Genomic DNA, 14,192 nt, shown 5'->3' with positions numbered 1-14,192 from the left:
GGAAAGATGGGACTAATGCTAGTCATAAGAAATCTTAAATTTCTTTTTATAATTATAATTGTTTTATTATTGAATCCAGCCCTTGTGGTTGTTTTGCCGCAGGTGAAGAACAGGGTGCTAGCTTCAAAGACTTAAGCAGTATGCAGCAGTAGGGGTAGCCTGCCAGCGATTGCCTCTCCTAATGAGTAAATGGGATAGGTGTTCTTTTGTATTAGGGGGAGGAGATGTTCAGGGGTGTTTCCTGTGGGCTGTGCATTTCATGATTTAAACCTGTTCTATTTGTAGGAAGTGAGCAGTGGTCATGATCTGTCAGAAATTCCTCCTGGTTTGTTTATCACCAGCTACCCAAATGCACTTGTGATTGTCTAATGGGATATATTTAGGGAGATATGTTATGATATAGGTGTGCCCTGAAGTATTATAAATATCCAGCAGTGTGATGTTGAAAGATATGATAAAGTAAAGGTCACATGAAAGCACTGAAATGCACTAAATCTTTGTGATCCTCAGTGGCCTAATTATAATTTGTGTATTGTTTATTTTCTTACTATTTCTAAGTTCTAATTCCTATAGGACTTTCAATAACAGGGGTCACAGTCTCTTAGAAGCAGCCAAATGACTGACTAGTATTCTACAACCTATTGTTATGAAAAATGTGTAATGATTTTAAATACGTTAATTGTGACTGTTGTGCGACAAAATTAATCATTCCATAGTTAAGGTACTTTTAGATTTGGAAGTCCCCAGCTGAAGTTAACTTCAGCTAGATGTTAGTCATAAAAAAGATAGATGTATTTAACACCTGCTGGTGTATTCTATGAGCAGAGATGTAATACAATAAAACAGCAGAAAGAAAGAAGTCTGCCACAGAGCAAGTAAAGCAGGCAGCATTCTGAAAAAAAACTCTTAATGGTTAAACCATTCTGATAATGTGTACAATCTTGTTGTGGTCTGTGGTGTCAGAATTTTAAAAGTGATGGAATGAGCATGTGTCCGTATGAGAGGGGCTGGGGGTGGGGTACATGGAGAAACACTAGTAGACTTCTAGATCGTTAACATGGGCCAGTCGTTTCAAAAGGTAATGCCAAAAACTCAAATGTTTACATATATGTTTAATTAGATTGGTACATTTGTCGTAGTTTTATGCTACATTCAGATTTCTGTGGACCATATTATAGCCCTTTGCCTGGGATACAGGATATATAAATGTGGATTGGAGCAGATGATGATTACTATTAAACATGGCTTTGTTATTTCCATAGCCCTGCACTCTCAGTGTAAAACCAATTTTAAAGTCAAGGAGCATTGCTGTAGCAAGTTTTCCTAACCAAGCAAACCATACATAGTAGTGTAGAATACATTATTTTTTATATCTGGTTCAGATAGTTATGCTGACATTACCCCAAAAAATAGGTGATAATATTCAGTCCTGAAAAATGCTCCAATAAAATCCAGGGATGGTTTATCTAAGTAGGGTATAGGTTGATCCAATCAACCCCTAAGTCTGTTGAGCAAGACTTTGCATTTACAGTATTTTCATAATAATATATACAGTATTGTGGCTTTAACAATAATGTAGTCCACCACACATTTCTGCGTAGGTGCACTGGCTCACATTCTTATGCAATACACACATATGGAAATGAAGATCTGGTATATGCCTGACATCATTTTCATTGTATGGAATTACAGAGAAGCCTCCTCTGCACATACTCACCTATCACATAGGCCAGAATCAGATTCCAGCCAGTGATGAAAGCCCAGAGTTCTCCGACAGTCACGTAGCTGTAGAGGTAGGCAGATCCAGTCTTTGGTACTCTAGCGCCAAACTCTGCATAGCAGAGGCCGGCCAGGACTGAGGCCAGGGCAGCAATCAGAAAGCACAGGACGATGGCAGGCCCTGCGTTCTCTCTGGCCACGGCTCCAGCTAGGACATAGACACCTGCACCCAGGGTGCTGCCAACCCCAAGGGCGATGAGATCAAATGTGTTCAGGCATCTGGATAGGCGGCTCTCCTCAGCATTGCAGTCTACCACTTTGATGCGAAGGAGCTGTTTCCCAAAACCGAGAAGCGATTTACAGACCATGTTTCCAATAACAGAATTCCCTTTTAAAAACCTTAATGGAAATAAGAAGAAAAAAAATCCATAAATTGGGTTTCTCTGTGTCTCTCTTCACCTGCTTTTGAACTTGCTTTGAGTTTACCTGGGGAATACTAACTGCCCGCAATTGAACAGACTTCCTAATTTTATTCAAATAATGTAATTACCAACCTACACTCTCTCTGTACTGTATATTGGTAGGTTCAGCTGTAATGGAACTTTAGGGCTGTCCAAAACTTTTTCCCATTGAGGGTCCAGGACTCTCAACTAAAAAAAAAAATGAAGGTCCATGAGGACATTTTGGGGGTCCCAGTGAAAATGTTGGGGGCCACAAAAGAGTCTTAATGTTATGGTACACGCATCTTTTTTTTTTATTTATTCAAGTTTTGACACTAGCAATAGAAACAAACACTAAAAGCCAAAGCCACAAACAGAAAACCAAAAAAGGCATAGCAAAAGAATCCACAAAACCACAATTCCATAAAGATCAAAGGAAGACCAACCATTCTACTCAACCAGGCATCCCCAACTGCTCTTAATATTAAAGGAGACCAAATGCTCTAGAAGTTCAGAATCTACCAAGCTTTTTAATTCATAAATCATAATTCATGTTTTGGTCTCGCTTATATTTTTCTACTAAGTTCCCCAAACTAACTAACTTGCTTATTCAATTATTATATGAAGTGAGAACAAACATGATTTATGAATTTAATAACCTGAATGGTTCTGGATCATTTGGTCTCCTCTAATATTGAAAGCAGTGGGTGATGCCTGGTTGACTAGAATAGTGGGTTGTGCTTTGTCTTTGTGGAATTTTGCATTTGTTTCTTATTGTTAAAAAATGGTCAAAACTGTAATAAATTAAAAAAACAAAAAAAATGTGTACTATAAGGGGCTCCCGAGCAGCGCATCCGGTAAAGGTGCTCCGCGTGGAGTGCAGGATGCGCCCTATAGCTTGTATGTCGCCGCTTCAAGTCCAGGCTATTCCACTGCCGACCGTGGACGGAAGTTCCCAGGACAGCGCACAATTGGCCGAGTGCCAGGGTGGGGGGGTTTAGGTCGGCCAGGGTGTACACAGCTCACCGCGCACCAGCGACCCCTGTAGTCTGGCCACGTTCCTGCGGGCTTGCCTGTAAGCTGCCCAGATCTGCGTTGTCCTCCGACGCTGTAGCTCTGAGGTGGCTGCACGGTGGGCCTGCAGTGTATAAAAGAAGCGGTCAGCTGACAGCACACACATCGGAGGACAGCGTGTTCGTCTTCACCCTCCCGAGTTAGCGCAGGGGTGGTAGCGGTGAGCTGAGTCTAAAAAATAATTGGCTATTCCAAATTGGGGAGAAAATAATAAAAACAACTGGTGACTGCTGATGCGCTGGGGAGGCCGCACTTTGGTTGATCCCCGGAGCCAGCATCGCAGCCGTTGTGTGTGCTGATGCGCCAGGGAGGCAAAATAAGCTGATCCCTGGAGCCAGCATTACACTTCAGCCATTAACACCAGACAGAAGGATATCTACATCATCATATGGAAGGAAACGTAAATGGATGGAGACGCATATGGATCACATTAGTTTACTGTAAAGCTACGTCTTAGTTGGTGCTTATCTTGGCGAGAGCCGAGTTCAAATCAGCATGAAGTTTTAACATCTACTCTCGTGTAATGGAAATCATGACTACTAAATTTTTTATTTTTTTTTAAAAAGGTACTTTGTTACTTATTGTGACCCCCTACATCCTCTGGGACCTTCAGTTTTTTTTAGTTGAGAGTACTGCACCCTTAATGGGAAAACATTTTAGAAAGCCCTGAGCCTAGGGTTGTTATCTTTCCATTTTTAAAAAAGCGGACATCAACACCACCATCCACACACCCACACCCGCACACACCCACACACACACCCTGTTGAAATGATTATGGGGATTTGCAACCAGTGAAGTGTGAAAAAAGACTAAATATTTATAGCAGCAACACCAACAAGTACTAGAACAAAAAAATCCTGCAAAGGAGTGAAATGCAAAATAAAGCAGAATATCTTTTAGTGTAGTCCTCAAACTTAAATGACCACTAAAAAAGAACGCTTGCACAGCGGAGAGTTGAGGGAGGAATGCTGACAGAGAAACAAGGACGTAGCGAGCTCCGATTGGCTGGTAGTGCAGGAAGAAGGGAAATCCAAACGGTAAAGTGAGGAAGAAAGAGTCACAAGAACCAAAGTTTTGCTGTCCGGTCAGTGGTTCTGACCGTACATGGTACAAATTCCCTTAAAACCGGATGTCCGGTTGAAAACCAGACAGTTGGCAACCCTACCTGAGCCATGAACCACATAGAACCAGAAAGTCACAAGACCGCAATATGGCAGCAAACTTAGAGTAAGTAGCTGTAATTTTTTCCTGACTTATTACACTACACTTTTAAGCTATTTTCAAAATGGCCGCTCTAGTGCACTGGGTTTTGAGATCTGTCTTCTAAAATCACTGCAGTTAGAGGGATTAAAAAAATAAAATAAAAACATAACAAGTGCTCTGGCTTTTCTGTTCCGTACCACATCATGGATCGTTATTGTTTGTCTTACCTGTTTGACAATGTGGGCAATAATCCTGACACTATCAGTGCACTAGAGCGGCCATTTTGAAAAGAGCTTTGAAACAACTTTAAAGTGTAAAAAGTTGTCAGGATGTTCATGAAATGAAAAATTACAGGTATGATATTTAAACAGTTGTAGCAACACGTAGGGACGTGTAGCGCTATATTTTTTGGAGCCCCGCTACTTACTCTAAGTTACAGATCAAAGCCATGGGAACATACAGTTTCCCAAACACAGAAAAAATGAAGACAACATCTAAAAATGTTGAGATATTAGCAGGTGCTGGTGGGTTTACAAAAACATATAAGCTCTTCTAATAATAATATAGTTTGTTTTATCTATATGATGAAAGTTATTGACCTTTATTTAGACAAAAAAGTTATTGGATTACTCATTCCATGGCCTTTTACATAAATTGAGATCATACAGTAGTTGTGAGAATTCTTTGAACTTTTAAATGCCTCTGTTCCTGGTAGGTCACTTCTTATAGTATGTCTTAATGCATCATATGTTTTTTCTTCATAATTGCAAGGTATTTATTTACCTGAAGTTTTACAACTTTTCAAATGATATATTACAAGGTAAAAAGAACTACTAATAGTTCTAGACGTATCCTATAAAAATGGGTTCACAATATACAGCAGATAACCAAAAATAAATGTAGAATGATCCCTGATATCTATCAGAACTTTCCTTATAAAACAGTGAAAGAATGCTGCATGCTGATTGGTCCATCAGTGTTCCATGCCGTTACAATATCCAGCACAATGTCACAAAATTAGGAACAAAGGCAAATCACTGCACCTGTACTTACCACGAATTGATGACGCACTTTAACCAGTTTTTTCTTCTAAAAAGATGGGCTGCATCTTAAATTCATGGATGTCTTAAATTCAAAGGAATATGGTATCTGCTGTCATGGAAGATAGTGAAGACATCACTTTTGAACTGTTTGCACCCATGAAAAGCTTGGTAAATCTGTCCCTATGCCTTCATATCCAGTGCAACTGTAATACATCAGTTCATTGAAAACTCCAGCTCTCCAGCTTCTATTTTAATGCAGGCTAAATAAAAAAGTTGCTCCTCTTTGATAAGTTAAATTTACCTTAAGTAAAAAAGGGCCTAAAACAGACCTCTCCATGAGGTCAATAATATTCCATATGTCATACTGTAGTAATGCATCAGAGAGAGACTGTAAAAGACTGGATTGTGTTTATCAATGCAACAATAAACAGGATCCAGATGTGTAAAGCTGGTAGAGACTTACCCAAAAAGACTCACAGCTGTAATTGCTGCCAATGGTGCTTCTACCAAGTATTGACTCAGGGGGGTGAATACTTATGCAACCAACAAATGTCTTTTTTTGTTTAATTAACTCTTGTGTCACAATAAAAAAATATTTTTCACCTTCAAAGTGTTAAGTATGTTGTGTAAATCAAATGGTAAAAATCCCAATTAAATCAATTTTAATTCCAGGTTGTAACACTACAAAATGTGGAAAAGTCCAAGGGGGGTGAATGCTTATGCAAGGCACTGTGTATATATATATATATATATATATATATATATATATATATATATATATATATATATATAATATTTGGTAGATGCACCTTTGGCAGCAATTACAGCCATGAGTCTATTTGGATAAGTCTCTACCAGCTTTGCACATCTGGACACTGCAATTTTTTGCCCATTCTTCTTTCCAAAATTGCTCAAGCTCCGTCAAGTTGGATGGGGACCTTTGGTGAACAGCAATTTTAAACTCTTTCCACATATTCTCAATTGGATTGAGGTCCGGGCTTTGACTGGGCCACTCCAGGACATTGTCCTTTTTGTTTTTAAGCCACTCCAGTGTGGCTTTGGCTGTATGTTTGGGGTCATTGTCCTGCTGGAAGATGAATCTTCTCCCAAGTCCCAGGTCTCTTGCAGACTTCAGCAGGTTTTCTTCCAGGATTTCTCTGTACTTTGCTGCATCAATTTTGCCCTCTATCTTCACAAGCTTTCCAGGCCCTGATTCAGAGAAGCATCCCCATAGCATGATGCTGCCACCACCATGCTTCATGGTAGGGATGGTGTTCTCAGGATGATGTGCGGTGTTAGGCTTGTGCCAAAGATAGCGCTTAGAGTTGAGGCCAAAAAGCTCTATTTTGGTCTCATCAGACCATAGAATCTTCTTCCACTTGGTCTCAGAGTCTCCCACATTGCCACTCTCCCATAAAGGCCAGTTTTGTGAAGCACCCGGGCTATTGTTGCTGTATGCACAGTGTCTCCCAGCTCAGACGTGGAAGACTGTAACTCCTTTAGAGTTGCCATAGGCCTCCTGATGGCCTCCCTGACTAGTGCCCTTCTCGCCCGGATAATCAGTTTTTGAGGACGGTCTGTTCTAGACAGATTCACAGTTGTGCCATATTCTCTCCATTTCTTAATAATGGACTTTACTGTGCTCCGGGGGATATCCAATGCCTTGGAAATGTTCTTTTACCCTACCCCTGATTGGTGCTTGTGAAGAACCTTATTCCGGATTTGCTTTGAATGTTCCTTCGTTTTCATGATGTAGTTTTTGTAGGAAATGTACTAACCAACTGTGGGACCTCCCAGAGACAGGTGTATTTAACCTAAAATCATGTGAAATACCTTAATTGCACACAGGTGGACTCCATTCAACTAATTATGTGACTTCTAAAGACAATTGGTTGCACCAGAGCTTATTTAGGTGTGTCATAGCAAAGGCGGTGAATACTTATGCAATCAATTATTTTCTGTTTTATATTTGTAATTAATTTAGAACAATTTGTAGATTTTATTTTTCACTTTGACATTATGGACTTTTTTTGTGTTGATCAGTGGCAAAAACTCCTAATTAAATCAATTTTGATTCCATTTTGTAACACAATAAAATGTAGAAAAGTCCAAGGGGGGGTGAATACTTTTGAGAGCCACTATATATATATATATATATATATATATATATATATATATATATATATATATATATATATATATATATATATACATATACACACAGTACTAACGTTTTGCCTAAACTTGTAAATTTGCCTAAACTTTTAAATGTTTTGCCTAAACTTGTAAATTTGTAATAACTGAAGTGCTGCTGAGTTTACCTCGGGAACAACCTTGCTATACGAGTGATACATATAAACAACATGCAGATCATAATATAGTGCAATCATTATATAATGCATGGATATAGTACTATGTATCATGTTCAACATCGTATCAGCAATTACATCATGTTGAGCTACACCGTAGTGAATTTACTGTACTTTTCCTGCAGATGAGAACACAATACAAAAGTTGCAAAACATTTCAGAGGGAAAAACTTTGCACACAGTAGCCCAGCAAAAACCTTACAAACTCAGTAAAAATAGAAAACACTTCCTTAAAACATAGTACAAACTTCTAAAAGGAAAACATCATAACAATAAACAAGCATGTCCCTACAAAGTACATCTCCTCTGTTGTTTTTAAGGCTACTTGAATTAAAATTGCCGACATGCTTCTCACTGTATTACCAATCTGCAGTAAAAAAAAGAGTAGCACAACAAATTTCTGGGATTATCAGATAAATAAGTGAAAACAACAAAAAAACTAAAACCATAACAAGTTAAAATCTTACAAAACTGTAAAAGAAAGGGATCCCATACTTGCTGATACACCATGCTATATTATGTATGATTAATTACCGCATTTTTGTTCAGAATTCAATCATAACGTCCGGCTCAAAATCGGAGTAGATCCCGGACAGAGCATACATTGGATGAGCAAATAGTGATTTTGGTTGCATCATGCTAACTTTCTAAGCAGTAATATCCAAGTATTGTAATTACAAGAAAAAATGACTTGATGATACATATCAAAAACATGTGAATACAATATTTATTATCTAAATTAGTCCAATAAAGTATCAAATATAAAATCATGACTATATTTGTAAATCAAGCGCAATCAATGTTAAAACAATTCGAACCTGGGAGAAAAATAAACTACTACTGCGCAACTATGACTATTGAATTATCTAAATAAAGCATTCAAATAGGCTGACCTAAAACTTAGTGAATCATCTCTGCATGTTTTACTCTGTAAGACCATAATAAAAGTAAATTGCATGGAAACACAAAATCATGGAACACAAGAAAACAATGGAACCAAATTACCTTCAAAAGTACCAAGTTTCCACTGAACTAAGGAATATATAGGCCACTTCCATACTTACAAAAAAAAATGCAGCTCTTCACGTACAGCAAGAGACACCAAAGTGTGTTCAGCAGTAATGTTCCACTACACAGAATGTGTGCTACACCCCTACAAATAGCAAATTACTGCATCACATGTCACAGGCTTTGCAGCTGCTCAATCTGTCAGTCATTGCAGCAGTTATGCCTGCCCCCAGAGCCCTTTTACTGGTAGATCTGCGGGTCACTCACTTCGCCACAAACACATCCTTGAGCAATACCAAAACACTTTTATTAGTCAACACACTGGAAGTCGCATTTGAAGCAGTTTTTTAGTTTGTTTTTAACAGTGTGTCTACATAAACGACATCATGTATCACTACTCTATACATACAGTACATTTGGTTCTTTTGTTCCCGCCCATGCCACCAGTATTTAGCATATTTAGCAATTTATCAATAATAGTAAATAAAGACAAGCCTGCATGTTCAACCACCTGTACTAAACAGTTGTCAGCTGTTACAAGCCAGTACATTTCAGATGGAAGTGGTTGACAGAGGCACCTTGAATGAACAGTCACAACATGTTCTGTTGGTGAAGGTTCATTCAATTTCACTATAAATGGGAGGTACTTTATAAAAAAAAATGACAATTTTTGCCAACTTCATAAACCTGCCAAAAGGTTTAATTTTACATTTAAATGCTGTTAGACTTGTTTGACTCAAACGTGTAGGCCCTGATTTGCACCAGGAAAGATATTACACAATTAATAGGAATTAACTTAAGAATTCTTAAACACCAGCATAACTGTAAAGGGCAAAAAGGAAGAACAGTAAACTCTTTAACCGTCAAACATTAAAGTGTGAGCACTATTTAGAGTCCCAGCATTCCATGTTCTAAAATACAGATCCATCTTTAGAAAAGCGGACACATTATGTTACTATTAATTGCATGGCTCAGTTTAACAGTTTTATTAACAATTAACAAGAATAGGGTTTAAATAAGGGGTATTATACCAAATCTATCAAGCCATGGGGAAAAGAGCTGTTTGCATGTTGTACAATTATGATGTTTATGCATACAAAAAAAAAAAAAAAAAAAAAAAAAAAAAAAAAAAACCTCATGTAGATAGTGGCTATTAGGGTGAGAATATCTATTTTTTATGTTCACAAGAAAACATGCTAGAGTATATTAATTGAAGCTTTACATGTATTTCACATTTGGAGTAAATAACTGAATCCTATGATAAAATGGAACTGTCCTATACATAAATGTGCTACTCACTAGACACATTAGTCCAGTCTTTCACTGAAATAAAGAAAGGTGGACATTAAAAATGCACATTATTATAAAAGAAATTAGGAGCAAACAACGTGAGTGTTTATGACGTCCTTAACTGTATTACTTAGTTCTTCGGTTCTAGTTTTATGAAATGAACTTGACATTGGAGTTTTTGTCTGGGGTATAATATAATGGGAATGTCTCGCTAGAGTGAATGACTTGTAAACATGAAGTGAAATGGATATGTGAAACAGAACTGTACCATTCATTGGTTAAAACAATGTGGTAGCAAAACGGTTAATTTCTATTAGACACCATCTGTCATTGAATTTTTTGAGGGAACCATAAAATACTACAATGTACCAACTAGAAAGACATGTCAAAGGCAGTGCGGTCTGTATCACTGATATGGCCATAAAAACAATGTGGCAGCAAAATGGTTATTTTCATTGGACAACACCGGGTAATGGAACCTTATGTACTAAACATTAAGGCAACAACTCAAAGTTTACTGTTTCTATTCAAAAAGTCACATGACCGTGCTAGCCATATTAGAACTGAGGTCATTGTCCCCAACACATTTAGCAGGCAGCGTTTACATAACCCTGCAAATGTGAAGTCACTAGTGGTGTGTATCTTTGGGTTTACAACGAGACAATACATATCTCGATACGATTTGTATCACAATACAAAACATAAAAATTCAAAGTCCTTCCAGAGGACTTGGATTTGGAATTGATTAAAAGGGAACAGGAATTGTGAATTGATTTTAAAAAGGAATTGGAAATGGAATTGAAAAAAAGGAACTGATTGGATGGCACAAAGGTGTTTCTTGGCTTCTTCTCAAGTGGGTGGAAAGACTGTTTGCATTTCCAGTATAGTTCATTTGAGAGCCTTGGTATGGTGGTCCGAGTGAAAAACCTCCTGAAAAAGCTAATTTCAGTCCCTGCTGGATGCAAGTTAATATATTTCCCAATATCATTTACACTCAGCTATTTAAACTATTCATTTTATTCACATTTTTCTTGCTTGGACGGGCATAGTTTGCAGTGACAGGAAACTCATGTTAAGTGAATTAAGTCATTTACAATGAGCGACTGCTGAATTTGGCCAGGACCATGTAGAAAATCCAGTATCAGGAAATTCATCTAATCCGGGTTTGTTTTAAAAGGAATTGATTGCATAACGTTTGCATTAAAGACATTTAGCACCAGTGACATGACATGCCAAACCATGAGTAACAGATTGTAATCCTTCCTTGATAACTTCTATAGATTCATGTTAAACAGCTTTTTCAAACAGCAGCATGTGACACGGTAGATTAATCTGCAATAGAAAGAACCAATTAGAGTATCCAACATGAAACCCAGTAAGTCCTGTGTCTGCACCAACTACAATAGCCAATGCAGTTCACTGGAAGTCCAACTTTACTTCTAAGGGAGATGTGATTGATTTTCTTAACCGTCCAGCTGAAGACCCAAAAACTGAAATTACAGAAAATATAGCAATATGGTGCTCCCACTTTATAAAGAAACCCATTATAGTGTAGACCAATGAAAAAAGTCAATATGGCCATGAAGCTAGTAATTTTGGCAATGAATTAAATCTATATTGCCATTTAAAAAAATGCTTAATTTAACCTATGAGCATGATGTAAAAAAAGAGACATATCTGTTACAAAAATAGTTATTTATTGCCCTATAGTGTTATAATGAGGAACCAATGTAGTTGTTTTGCAGATCTTCTTATTCAGTCGGTCCTGTTCTTATTTGGGTTAATTTCACGTAAATGTAAAGACTGGCAGTCAATGCAAATCAAACCCCTGCCTCTACTCTGTACACCCTACCTGACCTTAACCCCGAGTCACACACGCTTATATTCTGTATACCCTACCTGACCTTAACCTTGAGTCACACACAATACTCCGTATACCCTACCTGACCTCACACACGCTTATACTCTGTACACCCTACCTGACCTTAACCCCGAGTCACACATGCTTATACTCTGTATACCCTACCTGACCTTAACCCTGAGTCACACACGCTTATATTCTGTATACCCTACCTGACCTTAACCCTGAGTCACACATGCTTATATTCTGTATACCCTACCTGACCTTAACCCTGAGTCACACACGCTTATATTCTGTATACCCTACCTAACCATAACCCCCAGTCACACACGCTTCATTATCTAGAAGCTTTAGTACATTACACATTCCAATACATGGGTTCAAGTTGTCAGTAGTGTTACACTTCAGGTCCAATTGAATTTCAATAGGGATGGAACTACTGTTCTCCTATAATAGCAGTCCATGGATTTTACTGGTTGATCTGGTCACCATTTTCCTAGGTTTATTGACATGACATCATTGCTTTCAACATCTGCAGTTTAACAGAATTAATTCTGATATATATTAATCACAACATTCAGAGTGGCCAATATACATCGTTGGACAACTAGATTTCTGTTTCATTAGTTGCTTTTATTATCAATTCACATTGATGTGGCTTCTGCTTGATACACTCTCAGAGCCCAACATTTATGGGCAGCAGTGTGGAGTAGTGGTTAGACTCTTGACAGGAGGGTCGTGGGTTCAATCCCAGGTGGGGGACACTGCTGCTTTACCCTTGAGCAAGGTACTTTAACTAGATTGCTCCAGTAAAAACCCAACTGTAGAAATGGGTAATTGTATATAAAAATAATGTGATATCTTGTAACAATTGGAAGTCGCCCTGGATAAGGGCGTCTGCTAAGAAATAAATAATAATACTAGCTGAAGTACCTGGCGTTGCCTGGGGAAATTCAATATTTCATGCATGACAAAATGGGGAATGGTAGCCTTATGGTTTCCTATAAGTTACCGATCTTGGGTGTCGCACAATGCGCTTGGACCCTTGTTTTAACTATTTTTTTTAGTTTTTTGCCATTTTTACATATTTTTAAATGTTTGCTTTTCTTATTTATTTGTTTGGTTTTGTGGGTTTCTTTAATTTGAGATACATGGCTACTGTCGTGATCCAGCAATGGGGTTACTAAATAAAGTACCCCCAAACATTTGGATCCAAACATAGCCCTCGACCATGCAAAGTTTGGTTGCACTGGCTCCTGCGGGGTCCGAATGCATAAAGGAACAGACAGATAAACTTTCTTCTTTATATAAGATAAGATCTGTGTAAAGTGTAAATAAAATAAAATCTCATGTGTGTCTGTACATTTTGAACCTTTATTTTGGCAAGGGGTGATATTCTGCTTTACCTGCCTTTGCCTTTCCTCTTATCGTCATCTAAAACTAATGAATGAGTTGGAGCAATGTAGTGTGCTTTTAGATGTGGAAAGGATTTGGTGTTCTGGGGTAATTGTTCCAGTGCACAAGGAGAAGATTCTGGGTAACAACAGATTTTAACTACCTTTTCTCAACAGGTCTGTGAACTTTCCCAATAGAAAGAAAACCTGATTTACTAGCACCACTTCGGCAAACGCCACACGAGTTCCAGATCCAAGCCTATGGAAAAACAAGTATAAATACTGCAACTAATCTCTTTGATCAAGGTGACTGCATAACATACAATGCCAAGAGTTTTATAGCTGGAATGTTGACAGCACTGTCCTACCAGTAGCAATGTGAGGCACATTCTCTACTGAAGTATCCAGAAGGAACCTGCCAGTAACCCCAGGCTAAATTAAGAAGTGGGCAGGGAGGGGGAGCGTCACGTTTGAACCAATCACATCTCAGTAGGAATACTTCGGCCAATACACAACACAGGTGACATCATAGAGTTTCCGATGTATACAGTGCTAATGTAAAAAAAAAAAAACTGTAGCACCAAAATAAAACAACCAAAATGGAAGTAAAAGCTGTGGGCAAATCCATATCAGTAAAACTGTGTGCAAACCCTTATCAGTAAAAGACCCAGGTGAGCAAACTGTGCAGATAGCGTTGCTAGATAGATAAAGAAAGAAATGTCTGTGTATTGATTTATGTATTAATTTATTTCAATATTTATTTATTTATTTATGTTTTACTTTTACCAAAT

The 14,192-nt window shown here is 38.0% G+C and overlaps 1 protein-coding gene across 4 annotated transcripts in view; it reads right to left on the bottom strand.

Moving 5' to 3' along the window:
• The window catches only part of LOC117407408 (high affinity cationic amino acid transporter 1-like), a 32,074-nt gene extending 23,077 nt beyond the window's left edge, over positions 1-8,997 (bottom strand). For 2 of the 4 annotated variants that reach the window (XM_034012402.3, XM_059028736.1), the window contains exons 1-2: positions 2,274-2,772; positions 1,718-2,118 (exon numbers count right to left, since the gene is read on the bottom strand). In XM_034012402.3, coding sequence (XP_033868293.1) covers positions 1,718-2,087 — 370 coding nt within the window. In that variant the 5' untranslated portion in view covers positions 2,088-2,118; positions 2,274-2,772. Of the gene's footprint in view, positions 1-1,717; positions 2,119-2,273; positions 2,773-3,185; positions 3,298-8,912 lie in introns of those variants that run through there. The other 2 variants (XM_059028737.1, XM_034012403.3) reach the window with 2 other exon arrangements.
• Positions 8,998-14,192: the final 5,195 nt, after the last annotated feature.

This window comes from Acipenser ruthenus, chromosome 8, assembly GCF_902713425.1.
Source record: "Acipenser ruthenus chromosome 8, fAciRut3.2 maternal haplotype, whole genome shotgun sequence".
Lineage (NCBI taxonomy): Eukaryota > Metazoa > Chordata > Actinopteri > Acipenseriformes > Acipenseridae > Acipenser > Acipenser ruthenus.
This window is presented reverse-complemented; position numbering and strand designations above follow the sequence as displayed.